The sequence below is a fragment of the Parasteatoda tepidariorum genome, chromosome 7, assembly GCF_982258835.1.
Source record: "Parasteatoda tepidariorum strain Cologne lab strain chromosome 7, Ptep-v5.0, whole genome shotgun sequence".
In the NCBI taxonomy this organism is placed as follows: domain Eukaryota; kingdom Metazoa; phylum Arthropoda; class Arachnida; order Araneae; family Theridiidae; genus Parasteatoda; species Parasteatoda tepidariorum.
The window spans coordinates 75266923-75290588 of record NC_141761.1 but is presented as its reverse complement, the minus strand read 5'-3'; the positions used below and the strand labels follow the sequence as shown (position 1 = coordinate 75290588).

At 29.0% G+C, this 23666-nt stretch overlaps 1 protein-coding gene across 2 annotated transcripts in view; it reads right to left on the bottom strand.

Moving 5' to 3' along the window:
• Positions 1 to 23666, bottom strand: part of LOC107449400 (lachesin-like) — a 303582-nt gene that overhangs the window by 17003 nt on the left and 262913 nt on the right. For both annotated transcript variants that reach the window (XM_087168086.1, XM_087168085.1), the window contains 2 exons: positions 14470 to 14601; positions 3996 to 4283 (listed from right to left, as the gene is read on the bottom strand). In XM_087168086.1, coding sequence (XP_087024212.1) covers positions 3996 to 4283; positions 14470 to 14601 — 420 coding nt within the window. The remainder of the gene's footprint in view (positions 1 to 3995; positions 4284 to 14469; positions 14602 to 23666) is intronic.

Genomic DNA, 23666 nt, shown 5'->3' with positions numbered 1-23666 from the left:
AATTTTGAGGAATATTCTACAAATATTATAGATAGCTTAACATATTATACTACTATGATAATTTATTTAAAACTGTTTCATTCATGATTTCACTAAAATATATTTGTATATTTTTCATGAAATAAAAAAACTGAATAAAAATAATTTAAATATATTTAAAGTAACAAACTTTTAAAAGCAGAATATTTTATGTAATCATTTACTGGAATTAATCTGCTAAGCAGTTTAAAATTAGAAAAAAAAGTATTTTCTTGGTAAATATATTTCCTCAATGACTTAACGTTGCAATTCAAATTATTTCACATAATATTATTAAAGAACATCAATATTCATTAATTTTACACTCAAATATTTATTTCGAAATTTCGTTCTGAATTAACTATGCGAAACGTTAAATTACTTTTTGATACAAATAAAAAACAAATTAGAAATTCATCACCTATTCATTCTATTGGTCAACCTTCAGTTGATTTTTTATTTATTTTTTTCAGAATGATCACGCAATTACAAAATTACAAGAAGCGAAGCATATTTTTTAATCGGAGAAATTTTTTTAACATTTAATCATAATTTTTTTCCCTCTCTTTAATAATTTTAATTACGCTCCGAAACTCAATTTATAACTGTTTAAACAAATTTCCCAATTAACCAGCAATTTGCTTTGAGGAAAAAATGCTAAAATATTTCGAAACAATAGTTTTCCCTTAATGTATACACTGTACAAGAATTAATCACACAAAAAGATGATAAAAATTGTAAATATATTAAATAGTTGTCTAATTTAATAAATAAACGCCCTATCAAACGTTTTTTATTAATTAGCCAACATAATTATGACGTGAAGCTTAATATTTGAGCTTATATTATAACACCATATAGTCACATCAACCCCATATAATCATTTGTTATGTTAATTCATTTCTTGTTATTAAAAGTAAGCATTAAAATATGAAAGAATCGCAATAAAAATATCCGAGAAATATACGAAACAAAATATTGCCTACGAATAAAAATGATGATAGTTTAAATATGATGAATAGTTTAAACAAAATAAAAAAGCAAAATTATGAATTTGAAATATTTTATTAAAGGCTTGAATTTTAGCATCACCTTCAGCAATTAAGCACATTGCTATTTTTTTAAGTAATAGCACAGCAAGTAAAAAAAATAAATTTTAATGCAGTCTGGTACTAGATTTTTTCTCTGATTATTATTATGAAAAAAAATACAAATTAAAACAATAAAAAATAAAAAAATACTAAAACGTTACTGAGTCTAAATATGAAAATATTTTGCAACTGCGAATAGAAATGCTTGATATGCTTTAAAAAAAGTTAAAAGTATTGACCAGTGAATAAAAAAAATCAACTTATGTTACATTCAGGACCAAGAAAAAGCCTTCAGTAATAAATCATTGCAGGAAATTTAAAGAAAACTCTACATACCATGACATTAAAAAAAGAAGAAAAAATTAAGAAATTAATAATTTTTATGAAAGAAAATGTTACTGAAAGTAGAAGTCACATTAAAATTTTGACGAAAGGGCTTCATACTAACGAATCAAAATTTTAAATTTATTTAAGATAATATATATATATATATATATATATATATATATATATATATATATATATATATATATATATATATATATATATATATATATATATATATATATATATATATCAAATATGAGTTACAAATTTTTCAGCATAGAAAGGATATGAGAATGCATTAAACATAGAAACAATAAATTGAATTTAAATTCGCAGCAATAGAACATTTTATTAAATGGAACCTTTTGAAGCATCATAAAGAGATGTGCTTTGCGAGAGAGTTTTGAAAGATTATTTAAAATGACAGTTTGACAGGAAAAATTTCTCATTACCAGTGCGCATGTTACTCAAATATGACAAATAACTAAAAAAAAATAAATAAATAAAAACTCTAAAGCTTGCTGTATCGAAAATGTAGAATAAAATTGTTAGCAAAATAGCTGCAAATATTCATTGTACAAAATGTCCTTTTAAATATTTTTTTCCGATTCTATTTAACTATTAGAAGCGATTCTTGAGGAATTCTATAATTGATTTAACTTAGCAATAATTCCATCAAACATACAACGTAGGTGTTAGCTATTTGCAATGCAACGTAACATATTTGTTGACATAACCCAGTCTGTATTCTGACTGAAAGCACATTTATCAACTGAAACAAATGCGGTCCGAATATTTTTTTCTATTTTAAAATAAAACCTAGTTTATCAAATTTAAAGCTAGTGTAGATGGTTTGAAGTAGAAATTTCTATATTAGTATATTATATAAAGTATTTCTATATTGTTTACATTTCAAACATTATAGATTCATATAATACTTAAAAATTGAGTTACTGGTTTTTGTATAGAGGTGAATGGATTTTGAAAGTGAAATAAAATCAATACTTAAGGATGCGTGTCAGGAAAAGTTAAAACGAAATGTGGGTATCCAATTTTGGAAGTTTTCTAATTGGAGTCTTAATGTGTGTAAAAAGAAAGCAAAATTGATTTTTTAGGAACTCTACCACAATATTCACATTCAAATAGAAAAAAAAAATATTTTACTATAATTTTTGATAAATGAATCTCTAAATGGTAAAAAAATGATAAAAATATTTAAAAAGACGAGGCAAGAATTTAGAGATTTGGACTAGCCTGGTTTTTATTTGCTTAATTTTTATTTAATATATATATATTTTTTACTTGCAGTCATTTGCAAATTGTATCCAACATTAAACAATAAATTGATTACAATACATGCATCTGAAGGAAAATGCTTCTGACATGCATGCAAATAATAAAAAAATATCTTCACAAATATGCACCATGAATTTTATGTTATAAAACATGTTGTTACAAATTTGAAGTTTCGAATTGTATGATCACTATTGCAATTATTCAATAAGAAATATATTTCGATTATTTGTCACGAAAGTTTATCCATAATAATTATATTATTTTGTTACTTGGTCAGAAAACTTAATTGGATTTAAAATTATCGAAACATTATACATATCGAAAATAACAGTGAATATGTCTCAAGCGCTTAACGATAGGTGCTCATTTTCAAAATTTGCCAGACGTCAATGAAGAGAAACGAAAATGATTTGAAATTTAAAACGTAAAGTTTCCATCAAAAATCATAAAATGAAGGTGGAAAGGAAAACTTAAAAAAAAACCTTAATAGCTGAAAAAGAATAAAATAAAACAAATCAAAACGAAAAAAATCACTGCGTTTGAGGGGGGTAAAGCAGGATTAAATGCATTTCCACGCGATGTTGATGAAACTGATATCATATTTATTTTTATTCCTTCTCGGCTACTGAGAGCTTCATAGTTTTGTTTCCTACTTTAATTTTCCATTTTTGTTGACATTTTTACATTTTACATTTAATATCAGTTTTGTTTCTTCTCATTCCTGTCTGACATATGAGCGCCCATTTTTGAGCGCCTGAAACATGTCTACTGTTATCTCCAATCTGTATATTTTTAAAGTGAATTAATTTAATCAAGTAATATCATACTGCTTCAGTGTTTTAGGATTATTTATTTAATATATTATTCTGTACTTTTTTAAGAGTTATATTTGAATTTTGTAAAAAAAAATATTACATGACTTAACTCTATAAATTATTAGATCTTTCACGTGGGCAAACAATATTTTGCAAAAAATATTAACATGATTTAACTCTATAAATTATATAGTTTTTCGCATGGGCAAACTCTTTAATTCCGAAAAAGTAGCAAATTTAACTTTTTCGATGATGCTTCTAAAATGAGAAAAAATATAGAGACAATAAAAATTAAACAAGAATTTTTTTTCTGAAAAATATTCATGCGTAATCCTTTAAAAACAAATTTAACAAAATATAAATTTTAATAAAACTAGCATGTTGTAACCAATTTGGTTGTCTTGAAATCTTTAAGAATGAATTACTAATATATGGTAATTCAACTTACCATACAAACGAATAGAGCCTTCCGTTGAGCCAAGTGAGTTCTTAGCATAACATCGGTATGTGCCAAAATCTGAATGAACTAAACGATGAATTGTTAAAATCATGTGAACTTTGTACGTTGTAACTTTTTGAATGACGTCTGTCTTGGGGCTCTGAAGGACCATTTCCCCCTCCTCTCTCGTCCAGTAGTTGATTGATTCGGGATGAGCTTCAGTGTGACAATCAAGAGTAACTTTTCCACCAATTGGAGCACCGATTAGTTGGTTAGGAATCCATATCATCGGGGTAACTGCATTTCAAAATACGCATGTTATTAAATAACAATGATAAATTAAATTTTTATTAATAACTTGGTGAATTCTCATTCTTCGTACTAATGAAAAAAAAACGAAAGGATCAGCAAATCAGTATAGAACAATATTACAAAAAATCTGAAGGTTATGTACCGACTCAATTAATAAAGCTTAAGAAATTACAAAGTCTTATTAATTTATTATTATTCATATCCTTTCACGGTGATTTTACTTTATTAGATTTAGAGGAAACATGTTTTAGCAGCCCATCCTTTCAAAATAAAAATTAACTGTATTCAGTATTATCTGCCGAAGTCGTTGTTCAAATCCAACTCATGATATTTTAAATTTACCATAATTAAGCGACATTTTTTGTGTTATATTTTCGAGGGGCCGTAATAAATCTATTACCAAAGAATATATAATAAAGAGACACAGTATCTGTGCAGTTTCGATAGAAACCGAATTTACTCATGCAATACTTGGGAACTATATTAGGATATTTGGTACCAATTTGCACCAATTACCATAATATCAGCAGTGCATATACCAAAAATGAGTAAGCAAAAATTATGTCAATCTTAACATTTCAGGTCTTATACGTTTCTCCCGAAAGAATTAAAACCATTTCTCCATAGATTTGGATTTTAATACGCAGCTAACGTTTTATTTAAAATTTCAATTAGCCTTTATTATCAAAATTACTTGAGCATCCTTGGTTTCAAAAATCGCATGGAGATAATTTTAAACTTTTTTACAAATTAATTAGCGCAATTTCTTAACTAACTTTGACCTCTAGTGTTTTAAAATTCGAGTAAAATTTTAATTATTGAATGTTTTTTTTAATTATTTTGATTTAAGTTTCATCTTTAAACATTTACCAATGACTGAATCAGAATTTAATGCAAGACATGTTTTTTTCAAAACATGTAAAACATGTAAAAAAGAAATAAAAAATGCACCAAATATATGAAATATTAAATGTAGCAAAATTCTCTTCATGCTTTATTATTACAGTAATACAGCACCAGTATTGTAAAAACGCAAGTTCCTAATACTAATTTTATTAACTCCGTTTACAACTATCATAGGTATTTATTTACTTTAAATATTTGATGTCTTAGAGTTTTTTTGCTAACAATTGTTAGCTTATTTTATTTTTAAACAAATAGTATTTAGATTTTAAAGTAAGTACATTTTGTTTTTAAAATAAATAGCAAATATAAAAAAAAATTTTGTTACATCCATACATCTTTAATATACAATTTCTAATACACATCTATAATTATGTTTGTTTAAACAAAAATAAAATACTCAACTCTTGTAAATATGGAGGAGTTATGATCAAAACTACTGAAATGAATTGTAAAAAAATAAATGAAGTAGTAATGTTTCAAATGTTTGCAGTTGTTTTTCAAAAATTTAACTAATTACAATAATAGTTTTTTTTTAAAGAAAACACCCTGTTGAAACTCTGATAAATGTTCATATACAAAGCTATTTTGGCAAATATATTTCATGATTTAATAGAACAAAATTTTGCCAAGTCTGTCATTCCTTATATAGATATCAAAATGGTAGAAAAGAAAAGTTATCGAATCGTATATATCAGAGAATTTAGAAAAGAGTTTAGTTCTTTTTGCCACTGAATTTATGATATGGTTTTAAATTTTATTCTGTTCCGTTTTGCATCGAAAAGAAAAAGAATGACACTTGTACAAGACAGATCTAATGCATTACAAATTCGACAACTGCTCTTTAAAGAGTTACGAAATTCTGAATTCAGGTTTGAGCTGGAAGAAAAAGATTCTAATACATTTTGGATTCTGTTCCAAATCTAATAAATCTCACTGTACACATGCAACCTATATTCTTTTGGTTGTGATGGAGAAAGGCGTGTAAGTCAGTTGTTGTAAGATTCAAAAGCGTTTGAATGCTTCATTTAGTCAAACATTTATTTGAAAGAGTGTTTAAAATTGCATCTGTTTTCAATTGAAACAAAACTTCGTAATTAAGAATTCAATAGACTTAGTAAACATTACAATCATGCTTTTAATTCATTGAAAATTAAATTTTAAACTTATTCGAAAATATACGAATTTGCTTATTTCTAAAACACATTTTTATAGATCTTGTGGAAATAAACTGTAAATATTATCTGTTATTTCGAAATTTATCATTTCTCAAAAAATTACATAAGATCTTTATAGACACTGAAGAAGCTGATTGGTTCACCTGTGTATAATCGCATATTTTTTATTTACAATGATCTGCACAAGTGCGCACACATGAACAGACCTAGTGCGTTCTCCAGAAGTGCTATCCACTCTTTCAGAACCACCACAATGGGTAAGAAACCGTTGGCCATGTTAATTTGGACGTCTAGTTTCTGCCACACTAGATGGCAGCACCGAGACTCTTATGTAGAGCTATAATCGTATATAAAACCACAAATATGCAAAATATAGAAACACTATCTGACATGGACTCTATTAATGTCTGAAGTTATTGTATATGCAATTCACAATGTGAGGTGATCTCATATGCGCTAATTAATTAGAACAGACGATATTTTAAGATGCGAAATCGGACACAAAAGCGTACTTTCTCTGAATAAACATATCTTTTTTTCGACGGATTCGTATTTTTGACCCTCAAAATCTAAGAGTATTCACAATCTGAGAAATATGGTCCCAATAATTTGGTCAAAAGACTTGTTCAAAGTTTAGGCCCCTAATATTAATTTTATTTTTTGCGATTATCGCCATATATCGGGAACGTTTGAAGCGAGTTGAAAATTTTTTATACACAATTATAAATTCGTTTTGTCAAAGATAATGCCATACAGAAAATAATTTTTAGTAAATATTTGTTATTTTTTATTATTTTATATAATAAAATTGAAAAAAATTTAATTGTACGGTATGCATAATTTTAAAAAATTTATTTTTACATGAAAAATACAAAATTTTAGCGAAATCTGTCGAATAGTTTCTAAGAAATTGAATTTTAGAACAGTCAAGTATTTAAAACTCGATTTCTCAGGAACTATTTGACTGATTTCGCGCAAATTTTGTATTCTGTCACTCAAAAATGCATACTTCAAAATGATGTGAAAAACGGTATACTTTAAAATTTAAACTTTCTTTGTCTGTCATTTTATAAATAGATAAAAAAATATTTAAAAAAATTTATTTTTGCATGGAATTGTCTTAGGAAATACATATTCCATAATTGTGTGCAACGAATTTTCAATTCACTTAAAAAGATCTTGAGATATGGCTTAATACGCAAAAAGTAAAATTGGTTCCAAACCTCCCGACCACACAATTCAGACCATATCTCTCAGATAGTGGCTACTCCATATATTTTGGGGGTCAGAAATCATAATCCGTTGAGAAAAAGGTTTTTTTCAGGGAAAATAAGTTTTTGTGTCTGATTTCATAACTTAAAATATCGTCTGCAGTAATGAGTCAGTATATTTGTGGTCACTCCATCGAACCATTAAATTGAGACCTTAAACATGAAAATCCTCTAAATGGATCAAAAGTTAGTCAGGATGGTTCATTTTCGCAATTAACGAGAAGATGCCATTGCAACAATTTTCTGATGTTTATAAATCTGTTTAAAAGAGACTTAGATCATTACTTTTTTCTTAGTATGAGAGCGAGAGTTTTAATCGATTCATCTCATGTAAGCAAACAATATCTGGAAAGAAATACGCTTCTTGTAAATATATAATAGCGGAGATAAAACAATACACAAAAAATTTAAATGTAAGAAATCAGACACTATAGACGCAAAAACGCCAGACATAGTAGACTTATACAAACCAGACTTACATATCATAGAATCTGTTACAAAAATGCCTTACTCTGATTGGTTGCGCACCTTATTACGTGATAAAATACATAAGATTAAACTAGTTTTTTATGGTTTTCGAATATGATTTTGTATGATCAGGAACATGGTTAGATGACATTCTAACCACAGTTATTAAAATATAGAGCTCTACTACACCAAGATTTCATGTAACCTCCACAATGCAATCAGCAATATCATTGTAGTCAAGATGTAACTCCGTTTAGAATAACAATACTATTATGTTGCCAAGTTCTATTTTAGCTTCTTTCACAGCATATCTGACCGCCTCAAAGACATAATAAAAGAAATTGAGTTAGTAACCTTTTGAGTTAATGAAGCATTAACAATGTATCGTAGATCGTAAAATCATATGCTTCGAACAAACTTTCCTCGAGTTGTCTCACATTTTTTTTCCTATTTATATTAACGACGAAACATAATAAGTATGATTTCCATTTTTGCTACATGATTATACTAAATTTTTATGCTATAAACTATTTATTTTATTTTATATTATATCTGTAGTTAAACAACTGACCCAATTCTGAATTTACGACTATCAATGTTCAACTACGTAGTATTGTAATTTTGAACCAAACCCAGAAGACAAAGAATCCCGTGGATCAAGCATTAGGACAAACTGGCCTTCGAGGTAGAATTTCGTATGAAATTAACCCGCATTGAGAGGACAACGCGAAAACCTCCCACGGTTATCACGACGGCAAGGGTATTTTAACCCATGATCCGTCTACGACTGAAGACGCTCGACTTAACGCTAGCACTGCGGTCAGTACAAGTGGGTGCAGAATTTGTAACAACTAACCACCACTTGGATTCGAACTTTCGTTCCTTCATCGGGCGGTAAAGGCACGATCCAATGAGCAATCTGCTGCTTGCCATAAACTATTTAATAAATGTCGTTAAAGAATGTTAAATAATCTGACTTTTATAGAAAAAAAAATTTATAATTTTTTTTTCCCATCAGATTAAAAGCACTGTCCGTCGAAGATAATTAGATAACAAAGGTAAGCTGCTTCGAGTGTCAAAAAAAGTAGAATATTTCTTGAGAATGATTAGTGTATTGTGTAATGTAAAAATAATGATGTAACTGTATAATGGAACTATTTAAGTGATCCAGGCTGTTATCTAAATTAACTGAATGGTTAAAAATATCGTATTTAGATTCAATCTAAAAAAATCAACATTGAAAACGAACTTTTAAATTTCATTTAGATGTCTATGAAGTTTCTTTTGTATTCAATTACATTAGATTTTTCGATTATCATTTTGAAAACATCGAAGGAAATGCTCTCTATAATTCTGAGAAAATGTCTTACGCAAAAATTTGTTTGATTCTTGCTAGGGCATAAAAAAAATCAAAAATTGGTATATCTGCTTTTAAATACAAATACTATTCTTGTTTCCATTATAAAAAAATAATTTTATGCTTATCAATGCTAACTAAAAACTTTATAATTTTAAGCTTTTTCGAGTCTCCATTTTCTAATTTAAATAAATAACTTCCACTCTTAAAATTACTTTTATGTTTTTTGATTTCAATTCTTTTACTACAAAAGGTTTCTAAGAGGAGATAAAAGTTAAGGTTTAAATTATGCAAATATTTAAAAATATACATATATTCCTCGGACAATATGCGAACGAAGATTATGCTGTATATTCTTTGTCTACAGTTAAAGCATTCTAATATATTTCAAACATATTTTTAGCAATTGTATCTCAAAATTACATCACAGTACTGAATTCATTACTAATTTAACCATAAAGGATGGTATATAAAGTGATTTAAACAAACATGAACTTGTAATTCTTTGAAAGCATATTTCACTAGTAATTCAAAGCTAGTTTAAGTCAGCTATAAACCTACATAACTATATAGCGTATGCATAACAAATGAATATGTTATAAATCAATTTATAATATATTCTTTAAATGAAAAGAGTCATTCAGTGTCTTCTTATAAATATAATTTTATGTTACTTAATGTACATAGTGTGCTAATGTATCCAAAGCACTCTCTAGGAAATAAAACTTTCACTTTTGACAATTAAGCTATCCTTGAGGTGCATTTCGTTAATTGTGGGAATCATTTCGTCACGAAATCACGTGATGTGTGACGAAATGCGCTAATGTATGATAAATATATGATAAAATAATATGCGTTAATATATGATGTGTTTCCTCAACTCGAAGCCTCAAGCAGTGCATTCTGGGATATTATCAACTAACACGAAGACTAAACAATTGAAACTTAAATGACCGAATTAGTCAACCGGTCCATGTAGTGCTCAAGGAGTTTATCTCATGCAAGAAAGATCCCTGGTCTGAGCCCCGCTTCAGGTATGGATGCAATTTATTTATCTGCTCTGCCAATTCCTCTTGCGTTGTTGTGGTGACGTTGACTACCTAAATGGTGCTTTGGAAAAAGTAATCAACAATATCACATGTTCGATACCATCAGACACTACAAGTGTCTCAAGGTACTTTTTCGGTTTTGTTGTTCATGGTATTATTTTAGGGGAAAAATTGGAAACAGAAATATTTCTTTACGTTTGACGAAATTCATTTCCTTGACAAAGTGACGATAGTTATTTCGTCACTTTGACATAATATTTGCTCGGAATATATACCAGGAAACGATTTCCTCAAAAACGAAAAACAATTCGCGATATTAGAGTATCCTTTTCTTAGAGTGCAGTTTTATATTTTCAACAATCTAACTTTTAATCATATGGGCGGAAATTACAGCTTCAAAAAATAAAATTTCTAATTTTCCATTCAACAACTAAAAAAAATTCTTACAATTAAAAAAATATCTATACCTGCAAGGTATATATATTAAAGTTAGTGAAGTAATAAATATTACTCCTTGAAAATACTCAAAATTCTGATTGTTCTATTTTTCTTAAATAAATTAATTTGTCACTGAGCAGCATGACATTAATCAGTTATTAAAACTTAGTTTTACTTATCTCAAATAGTTTAATAGTTTGGCTAAGTTTTCTAAATCTAATTGCTAGATTTTTAATCAAATTTTAAATTAAACTTCATTTAAAGCGTACAAAAAAAAAAGATTTCTTACGCTACTTTCTAAAACTAGACAATTTATCTGCGAATTAATTGAAGAATAATATAATTTGCGATATTAAATATAAAGAAACTATTAGTAATGTTTAGTATAATTATAGGAAACTTTATTTAAATGTGACTAAAACATTTTTATTAAAAACGGGAAATTTAATCCCGTTAGTTTTATCTGTTTTTATAGTAAGTTGTGTAAATAAGTAATGAAAGAAATTTTATGAGCCACCCATTGAAAAAAATTACAGATCAAGTTACGGTACAAACTACCGATACTCAGGATGCCGGTACATTTTACAATGGAATTCCTTTTTACCGTAAATTTTTATGAAAAAAACTGATATACGGTAATTTTTATACAATAATATTTACTATAAAATCACTGAAATACTGCAACTAAGCAAATATTACAGTAAAAATTATGATGTACAATTTTAAGGTGAAATAAATTTTACGAGTGCTGCACCCATGGTACCAGTATTTTTCACCGAAATTTGATTCGGAATTTTTAACTCTGTAGGATTAAATGTGAAATAATCTATGTGCCCCTTCTGTTAAAATTTTGTAAAATGATAAAGAAATGCTTTATCAAATGGAAAAGTGACAGTTTTTAAGAACTTCCAGGAATCAATCTTAAAATAATGAGCATCTTAAGCGTTTAAACTTTCGAAGTATTTCTACTCGTGTTATATCATTATACTATGCCTTTATTTCATTTTTAGTGAAGAATTTTAACTGTATAATTAATACTGCAGAAATTTTAATACTTAATTGGAGCTAGAATTTTTTTTATCAATTAAAGATAGCACTTAGCTGTATCTTGGAGCCGCGACAGCACAGGGGATAGAGCATTTGCCTTCCATTGAGATGAACCGGGTTCGAATCCCAACGATGTCTGGTCGATACGGATTCCGCATCTGGCTTGCATCGACCACAGAGCTGACGTGAAATATCCTCAGAGATAGACGGATCATGGGTTAGAGTCCTAGCTAACTGTGGGAGATTCTCATGGACTTCTTCTCCATGTAACGCAAATGCGGGTTAGTTCCATCAAAAAGTCCTCTCCTCGAAGGCACAATTTCTCTCAATACGTGTTATAGGAATTCCCTTGTCTTCTGGATTAGGTTCAAAATTACAAGGCTACGGAGTTGAAATTTAGTAGTCGTAAACCCCAAAAAAATTTTTCGACTGTTCAAAACAGGTTTTAAAATAAAAATTAAATAACCGCATATTGAGTTAAAAATGTATTTTTCTCAGAGAAAAATGATAATCAATGTTTAAGTTATTGCTATAGAGTTGAGAGGCGGTCAATTAAAAATTTATTTGGTCTTCTCTAGGAATCCTGTCATTCGATATAACTTTTTTTTAAACAAAATATGAAAAATATATAAGTATTAGCCAAAGTTTAATTAAGAAGATATTTAATTAAATAATTTCCAAAAGTATTAAAAACCATCAGTAAGAAAACATATTACTCTGATCACAAAATAATAAAGACATTTTTTTATCCCTTTAAGCTTTTTAATATCATGCAAAAATAAGTTTTTTTTTTAACGTGAGTAGACTTTAAAGATATATATTTTAATATCGATTGTTTCAGTAATTAAATCAATGATCTCGCTACGGTTTCTTTAATATCTTAACGGAGAAAAGTTTAAGTTCCCGGAAAAGGGAGTATAAATAACACTTATAAAAAAAAAGACAACTAAAAAATATCGGGCTCCGAATGAAGCGAAGGAAAGTGGCATAATTTACATGAGATACAGCTTTAAGAGGATGGCGATAAAATTTGCAATTCTGTGAGAAATAGCGGTCGTTTGTCTTGCGTGGTGTACCAGTGGACTTTAGGATAATTTGCTCCATTGCAATCATTCGTCAAACCATTTTTCAATTTCCCCGCTGTATTTCAACTGTTGAAGAAAAGAGCTTTTAATTCTTTCCCGTAAATTTTGTTTTAGGAATATACATTTGTTGTAGCAGGTAATTTCGTAAATAAAAATTTTGCTACTCTAAGGAATTCAGATATTTTAAGGTTTTACTAAACGTTTCCTATTTAATGTGAAATTTAGATAATTTCTCTTCCATTTTTTGGATTAAAAACATAGCTATGGGTTTTTTCTAAATTTATTTTTCTGAATTATTTTCTAAATTTTCAGCATCATCATATTCCATATAAATTTTATTATCAACATTTCTGTACGGTTTAAATAATTTTTGAATACTAAGCAGTTCATTTTGAAATTTTTCAAATTTTTTCAAATAATTGTCAAAGCAATATAGGGTCGTTTAAGTTTTACCGAAAAATTTAAGAAAAAATAAGCTACTTTTTTTCAAATCGGCGATAAAGGTTGTGTTAGCAAATATATTTTTCAAAAGTATTAACTTCTACAAATCAGAGATATTTTTCATTTCGACTGAAAAATAGGTGATTTTCGTTCTTTTTACAAACAAAATAGAAAGTTTTTAAGCAATTAACACTTTCAGAATTATTGAAATACTTATTGTAGAAATGCTCTTGGATTGCTTTTCTAGCTATTCCTGATTTACATTCAGAATATATTATTGTCAAATCAAATAAAATAGCTCTGACTTTCTTTAAATATTTTTTTTCTAACGTGGTTTGCACTGCAAAAATTCCGGATTAAATTCCGGCAAAATATGGTGGCCCTCAAGGTGATGGTACTTTGTACCATAAAATAGATTTACGGAGCATAAAATCTAATGCACCGTAATTTTTACAGTAACAGTTACAGTAAAATCACTGAACCACTCTAATTAAGCAAATATTCCTGCAAAAATCACGGAATAATATTTTACAACATCTATAATATTTCATTTTAAAATGCATTTTTCGGTAAAATGGACTTTACAAATGATGCGCCCAAAGTAACTATATGTACCGTAATTTTATCCGGAATTTTTTACAGTGTAGAGCAATATTATGAAAACTGTTAAATAAGATAAGTAATTAAATTTTAAGTATGGAGGTTAAAAAATTATCATGTTATTCTAAGTTATTGTGTGTTATGCTATCATCATTAACAAAACCATTTAGCTAGTACATAAAATGAAAAATATATACATAAAAAATATAAAGTGAATTATGCACAAAGACGTTACATCTTACTTTAACCTGATCGAAAAATTAAATAAGCACAGTTTCTGAAACATGTTTATACAGAGCATCATTAAAAAACTAAAATTTATTATATTGCTTACAATTTACTTGAAGCATTATTCGTCTGCTTACAGATGGTGGAACTCCATTAGATGCTATACAAAGATATGCTCCCATGTGTAGACGGCTAACCTTTTGAATTGTTAGTTTCTCTCCTTTATGAACAGTGGTATCTAAAATAAAATAAAAATAGTACATATTTCATACATTTTATAGAACAACGTATTTTATTCCATCAAAGAAATGCGATAAGCGTAGAAAATTTAAAATACGAAGCAGAAACCATTTATTTTTTATAATTTATTTATTTATTTTCGAAATTTTGTTTTGCGAGCATCTAATAGTAGAAGATATGGTAGATCTGTAGGAAAGCAATTTTTTCCTTGAAATTAGAGCCCTTTAATTATTAAAAAGAATTAAAAAAATCGTAGCAATGCAACCAAACAGATCAATACTACATGTATAAAAGTGATGGAATGATAAATATTTAATATCGCACGATAGAAGTTTTAAATTGCTAACTTTGTGTATTTCGTTGAAATATAATTTTATTTTTATAAAAACCACATAGAAATAGCAGCAGAGATATTATTTTTAAAGTAAATAAAAAGTTGTAAATGAATAAATAAAAAAGTATAAGAAACCAAAAAGGCATTGAGCTGTCACTGTAAAGGACTGGGATTCAATCCCCAGGGGCGGGTCGAAATCCACCCAGTTTTATTTCGATATGAACCAGTTTGCCTGAGAAATAAGAACAGCATGTGCATAATGCTGACCATATTACCGCAATCATGTCGTAGGTAATGAAATTATAGGTTCTTAATCTATGACCCCCTTGCTAACGACGGACTGCTTTACTTTTTATAACAGACAAAATGACCAAAAGGGACTAATTAAAGAATGTCAATGATTGCTTAAAATACTTACTTGTTAATTTAAAAATAGGACTTTTTTTTAAAATTCGATTTCTCAGAAACTATTCCACCGATTAGCTCAAACTTGCATTTTGCCTTGTAAATCTACTTCCATTAAAATGGTGCAAGGAATTGTACACCTTGCAATTAAGAAGTTTCCCACCATAATTAAATAAAATAATAAAAAATAATAAATGTTTAGCAAAATTTATCTTTTGCATGGTATTATCTTTGGATAAACGAGCTTTATGATTGCGTGCAAAAACTTTGCAATTCACTTAAAATGTTTGCAAGATATAGTAAAATACGCAAAAAGTAAAATTAACATTAATAGGTCCCAAACTTTCAAACTCTCTCCTGAACAAACTATCGGAACGATAATTCCAAGAATTACGGCATACCCCTATATTTTGAGGATCAGAAATACAAATCCATCGCAAATTGTGTGTTTATTCTACGAAAGTACGTTTTTGTGCTTGATTTCGTAACCTAGAATGTCGTCTGCACTAATTAATTAGCATATTTGAAATCACATTCTTAAACCATAAAGACGGAGTCCTAGTACGTGAGAATCCGATTAAAAGTTATTCCGGGAGTTTCGTATATTATTTTGCACGCTGCACGCACTGATTCTAAGCAATTATTTTTGTTGCAATCCTAGACAAGAAAGAATGGTAGTGTTGCAATGTTAGTGTGCGTGTGTTACTGTTTTGCAAATCAAAATGTAAATTTATCACATGAAGTAGAAGAAAAATTTTTTTTTAACTTCAAGCTCTTACTTTCAACTGACATAAAATCAAAAAAAATCTCTTGAAAACCTATCATTATTTGTATACGTTGTAAAACGGCCGATTAAAGTACATGTTTTAGAACATATAGTACTCTAATTAACGGAACCACATCTTAACTCTGGATGCAACGGTGCTACTGTTTTTTTTTTATATTCATAAAACATGAAATTTAATCTTTTCTGCGGATAAAAGACCCACATTATTGAGTTATTGCGTTTGAACAAGAGATAATTTCCTCCCAGTTTCAGTGTCACTTCTTCAACATGAGATTTTGTACGAAATGTGGCGTAGATTTACCAGACTAGATCCCAAGGAATTATTCTGCATAATTTGAAACTTGAATATGGCTCGCAGGTTTCTATACAAAGGAACGCTATCAAGGAATTCTTTATCACCGCATCATGAATTCAATTTGGTGCTTGTTATAAAACTACGTATTTGTGCCATGTGCATTAGATAGCTCCTAATTTATGAATTTCAGTCTTGAATAATAAGCCTTCAAACAATGCAAGGGAAGGAACAAAACGACTGATAGCTATCAGAAATGCCCATCAGAACAAATAAAAACACTATTTTAAAAAGCCAAGACTACTTAATTAAAAAATACTACTTCTTCATTCAAAAATAAAGACATTATTGCTTATTTTTCGAAAATAAGACATGTTAAATCGATGCAGTAAGTAAAAATACTTTGCAATATTTTCGCAAATAATCATTTTCATCCTTAAATAACTCCCAAGTCACTCTCAGAATTAGGCAATTAACGAGAAATAATGCGCTTTTTCTGCTGCTTTTGAATAACGAAACCAAACAACAAAATTAAATCTATTCTGAAAAATCACCGAAAAAATCTATTCTTTTAGAGTGAAAGATATTTACGTCAAAAGGTTTTAAATGAAACCTTAGAAACCAGTGAATCCCAATAGTAATGTTACTTCGAGCGTTCTTCTTAGCTTATTTCCGCGCTAATTACGGTACTAATTAAATGGATTAAGTTTATGCAAGCGCAGGTGGAAATTGAATTTTCTCATTAAAGAACGGCGGAAAAGTGTGAGAATTTCTTTAAATCGTGAGCATTTCAGCGACGGCTTATTTGTTAGTCTATAAGGCGTAACACTTTTTCTAACGAACTTTTTTTTTTAACGTACGTTTCATTAAGTAGATAAACAAATAAAAATCCATGCGGATTTTTTATCGCTTAAATGAAAACAGATCTAATCGGAATCTTATTCTGATGATTTATACGATTTAATCTAATTTAAAACATGGATTATCAAATGGTGTGAATGATTCATTCACTTTTTTGTACCAAGAAGATTATTTTTACGAAGTTTTAATTATATCATGTTTCAGCGATTTGTGTTTTAAGTTTCTGTTTTAAATTTGCAAAAAAAAAAATCGAAAAGCTAGAAATAATTCATTTAAGATACAAACGGTTTTAATGGTTTTTACAATTTAAATTAATTTGAAGAAGGTTCATTGAATCAAATGACTAATCTTGTCATTGTGATTTTCTCAATTAATTTACTGAATAAGTAAATTATTCAAATAAAATTATATCGTAATAGATTACATAAATTAATTAATATATTACGTTCTCACTTTTTATTTTAAAAGTTTATGTACTTATGGGAGTGCGGAAATTCTTTTATTTTTCTTTCATTTCCACTTTTTATGACATTGTGGGTTTTCGCCTAACCACCATACCTTTTTGATCTCCCATATTTTGTTGACTGTAAAACGTTACTTCCTAAAAGCTTTTTGAAAAATTTACTAAAAGTTTTTTTTTTTTAGTAGCACAACATATTTCGTACCAGTTACTAAAAATTACTCATAGCTAATCGCTAATATCTTTATTAGAACTATTGCTGCAAAACTTACCTAAATATATAGAGTTCATTCATTTTTAAAATATTTACTAGCTGACCCGGCAAACGTTGTTTTGCCACATGAATTATTTCTATAGTATTAAAATATATCTTATTTATTGTAAGTGTGTGCGTATGTGGTATATGAGTGGAAGAGGCACGGAGCGCTATGAACGATGACGGAATGGGAAAATAACAACACACCAAATAATATTTTTTTAAATTTATTGTAACTTTTCTTAATAAATTATATATACAACGAATTCTGAAAATATTAGTCAACAATATTAATCTCTGTGTGCAATGGAGTATACAATATTTTTTGTCATTCCATCTTTACCTAACACAATTAAACTGGGTGGTTTGCCCTCTCGAGAGCATGCCACGTATAATTGTCTGTGTGAAAAACATGGTGTGCTCAAATCTAAGACACAAACAGATATTGTTTGGCCTTGTCATTGCAAATGTCAGTCTTATATGGAAGTGAATGCGTTTAAATTGAATTGGCACATCTGTGGGCATCATAGGGATTCGTGGAAGTAATATACTTTCATCCCGGAATTTGTCATTTAAAATAATGACTTCGATGACGTTGTTCATTAATTTTTTAACGACTAATCGCGCGCCGTTGCACAGCCGTGGTGGGTTCAAATTACGAAGCAAAATAACTGGAGATCCAGCTTTGAGTACTAAATTATGCGGTGATATGCCAGGTAAATCCAATGAGTTTAAAAGCTCTGTTGGAAAATTTGCAGCTTCAATGGGATCGCAAACTGCATCAAAAGATTTATATGTCACCAAGTTACCTGGCAATAACTGTTGCATCTACAGATTCAATTCGTTGGTTCGTTCAATAAAGTTGCAGCAATGCCAGATGATGCAACGGCCAACGCGATGCCATTATTTGATCGTATTTCACCGAGAATTAGCGAAATAATTAATGTTTTGCCAGTTCCACCTGGTGCATCAGAAAAAAAAAATCCACCTTGTCCTGCCGAAACTGCGAGCATAATGCGGTCATAAATGTTCCTTTGTTCCTCATTCATTAGTGGAACATTGCGAGTAACGATCGCTGTTATTTCTCTCGTATTGCATTGAAGTTCACGATTCATGTCAGTGTTTAATAAATCAGATGCACTTCGATTTGGCAAAGGCATACCGAAATAACTGAGTGGCAAGTTGGCAATAATAATGCAAAGATCCCCAATAACAATCAGTGCTTCATTGTACATGGCATCGCTGAATGTAATCGTTAGATCGTTGCAACGTGTGCGATGTTGATACCGTATATCATCAGTCATCGAATCTTTGTGATTATCCCATAACGTTTCTATACGGGCCGGGAAACATGTAGTTAATACTATAGCGAATAGTAGACGAATTTGCTTTGCAGTACAGTTCAATGCTGTTTCAGCAAGCATACATTCCCACTGGTTGTCGTCTTCCAGCAAGATGAGTGCAAGGCATGCATCTTTATACGTTGGATGCTGATGTCCATCGACTTTACGTATATCTTGAAATGACAATGAGCCGGTGACATTAACCAACAACAGTCGAAAATAAAAGCACTCAGTCTGCCTTGGATTGACTGTAAATATTCTCCCCAAGGCGTTTGATTTGAATAAACCGGGACATGCATCAACCGGTGTGCCTTGCTTGCGTATTATCCATTTTTTTGAACCCGTGTGAAATAGGGTGGTATTTCTGAGTAGAGTAATGTCTGTGCAACGGCACCAAAAGCATCCGTACGATTACCCAATTCAAAAAATTTGGCGAGTGTAGTTTTCGGTGGATTTGTAGCTCGGTCAATCGCTGTCTCGTTCGTGAAATATACGCTCTGACCGTTTTCAAGATGAACAGCTAAAATGACTAACGGTTGGATCCCGTTCATGAATTGGGAATCCAAAGATACGCCAAACAGCTTCATTGGAGCTGATGAACCGGCCTATTTGGTACAGCGTTATTTCGTCGTTGTTATTCACTGGAAGAGCTGTCACATTGGTATTTTCAACTCGAAATACTGCTATATCACCGCCTTTATACACATACTTGCAAATATATTTGATGCTCTTCCTTTAAGGGCGTGCATAAGTATTGGAGTTTAATATGACTTGTTGCAACGTGCTTGAATATTGTTTTTTAATTGTTATGTATCCACGTCTAGTTTGGATCCGAATACGATTAAATAAAGATATATTTAAAATATACGTTAAATCTGTCCAAAAAATGAAAAAAAATTAGTTATAAACCTATTCTCAGACCTACTGAATATACATATAAAATTTCCTCAAAATCGGTCAAGCCGTTTAGGAGGAGTTTAACCACTAAAACTGTGACAAGAGATTTTTATATATATAGATATGCTTTTAATAATGCGTATTTCGGATGATAGTTCTCAAGAAAATGATTTTGGACATTATTTGCGTTCTCACATTTTTATTATTAAATATAACACATTAATGGAATATTTGCATTATTAAACTAAACATTGGTTATCCTCGCATAATCTAAGCTCTAATACCATTATATAATTTAAAGAGAGAAGCATTTTTTTATTATTTAGCGACTAAAATAACAGTTATTTTTATTCATGAATGAAAAACGTTAAACAATTTTATTGTTATTCTTATTTATTTTATGTTATGTAACTCTTAAGCAGCTCGTGAAGCTGAGAGTTTTGTTTCCTCAAATAGTATAAGGCTTTCACAGGCGACATTAAATACTCGCAAGTCCTCGTTACATACATGAAGGGTGACACCGAATTATGAGGTGCAGATATATATGAGCCGCTCAGAAGCCAATGCGGTTAAGTCCATTTTTTGATATTTTCTGATTTTTGGAAATTTTGATGAAAGAAATAATTTTCTTCTTAGTTATTAAAGGATTTACTCGTTGGTTACTTTTTTCTAGGTGAGACAGCCCTTTTTTTAATAGCTTCTGAATATATTGTATAATAATTTCAGAAGCCATTGTGAATAAGTCGACCTCTTATCAATATTTTTTTACATAAACTTTGATATAAAAATTAAATTCTTCTTCTTCTTTCGATATTTGTTGGTAACACTGAGGAACAAGAAATTCATAGTAACAGGGTTGCCAGACGTAGTATTTTTAATACTACGGTATTATTTTTTCACCAAGAAAAAGGGGTATGGTATTTTTCGTAGTATTTTCCTAAAATGTGGTATTTTTATTTTTTTTTATTTTTTATTTATTTTATTTTTATTTCCTAAAACAAAGAAAAGTGCCACTCTAGTTTTGAAGTAAAAAATAATTTTTGAAATAATCCAACAGTATTAACAGTTATGATGAATAAACATAAAACTTATGACAATAAATGTTATTTTATTACTTTTACATAAATTTCTTATCTTTTTCAGCTGCCACAAAGTATAAGTCCTAAAATTTTTAAGATGCTGTCATTATTTCAAAAAATACTTACGTTTTTATTTACATATCCTGACATATCTTGTTTTTTTGCAGATGTTATACCTCGAAAAAAGACTTCATACACTTTTCTAATTAAATTAATAAACCAAGAATTTTAAAAACTAGTGAATCAAAAAACCTTAATTTTGTCAATTTTTGTGTTTTGGACTTAACCGCATTGGCTTCTGAGCGACTCATATATATATATATATATATATATATATATATATATATATATATATATATATATATATATATATATATATATATATATATATATATATATATATATATATATATATATATATTAATTAGAAATTTTCAATAATATTTTTGTGTTATTTAAACGTGTTCCCCAACATAATTGGACATTTCAAGCAGAAAAAAAGCTATAATTCAGTTTAAAAAATTAAAGTAGGCTGTATTAAAACTATTTATTTGGTAATTTTTCAGTTCCTATGGTAGCGGTATAACGGAAAATCAGAGTTTCAAAATTATAGTTCTTATTACTACACATTTAGTAAAAACAATGAAACTGAGAAGTAATATTAAACGGATTTTATGCAACGCAGAAGTATGAACTAAATTTTGAAAACTGAAAATGAAATTTAGATATTTCATTGCATATAACTAAGCTGTTGATATGTATTTATAAGTATTACTGCACTACAGCATTAAATAAAAGAATATTTCATAAATTGCGTCAAAATTAAACACAGATTTTGCAAATCTTCGTCCTCATTTTTCAGAATAAATTGGAATCATGATTCATTTTTCCTTTAAATCTAATCGAAATGTAATCAGGGTACGTTTATAAATAAATAGAAATTTAATGTAGAAAACGGTTGAATGTCTAATAAAAATGCATCAAAATAACTCAAAGACTTCGCAGCTATTTAGCTCATTTTATTTAAATCACATGCCATGCGCTTTTCCTTTACTAATGCGTCGTTTCACTTCCACAACTAAACTTATTTTAAGTTGTTAGACATAGATTGATAGGGAATTCCTTCAACTATTTAAACAATTACTGTAAGCCTCCTTCGAGAATTCGCACAAAATCTAAATTCAAATGCTTTCTGCAGTCAAGCGGTTACGATTACAATTACGGAAGAGGCGGATATTCTGAAGTGGCTCAGGCATTATTACTTTGTATCTAGATCTTTTGGAATGCTGAACTATTTGTACTTTCAACCCTGTCAGAACACAATGCAGCTTTCTGTGGCAGAGAAATGGCCGGCATTCCTTAACAATGCCTACCCCCCTCCGGTAAACAAACCAAATTACGGTAATGATGCTGACATTGTGCTAGATGCTTGGAGAGAGTGGAATTATGGCCCAAAGTTATGAATATAATACCAACAATTTTGTGAGCACATCATGATTCAGAGAAGAAAATACTCATTTTGTTTTCCTTGTAAGTCAATTCGTAACACATGTTGTGATTTAAGAAGATTACAGTTGAGTTAAGGGGCACGATCAATCAAAAGGACGTTAAAATAGTCTCCTGAAAGAGTCACTTTGGATTTGGTTTAAAGTTTCATATTCTTGGCTTGTAAAATTAAAATATAAACACACTTTACTGTATTTTTTTTTGTCGTTGATTTTGTTTAGACATTTTAAATATGTTATCAGTGAGGAAATAACTTTAATATATATTAATTGTCAGAAACTATTTTATTTTTTACTTAACTATACTGCAAAAAATTTCAGATACGTTTACGGCATAAAGCAACGGCTCTTTGTGTGTATCATCCGTAAAATCCAATTTTACAGTAAAATCCTATTTTATCGTAAAATCAAATTTTATCGTAAAATTTAATATTACTGTGAAATAAATTTTAACGGAAAATAAATTTTTTCATTAAAATCCAATTTGTTTTCCTTGTAAGTAAATTCGCAACTCCTGTTATTTAAAAAGATTAAAGTTGAGTAAAAGAGCACGATCAATCAAAACGGCGTTAAAATAGTCCCCTGAAGGAAGTCATTATGGATTTGGTTTGATATTTAATATTTATAGCTCATAAAATTAAATTATGAACACACTTAGTTGCATTTTCCTTTTCATTTTATTAACGCGTTCTGAATATGTTATCTGTTTGGGAATGTTCCTAATATATTATTTTTTCCAAACATTAAATACTAATATTTAATATTTTAACAACTCACAAATGGTAATCGATAAAATATCACAAGTATTTCTCTCTTGCAATTCGTCTTATACAGAATATATTAC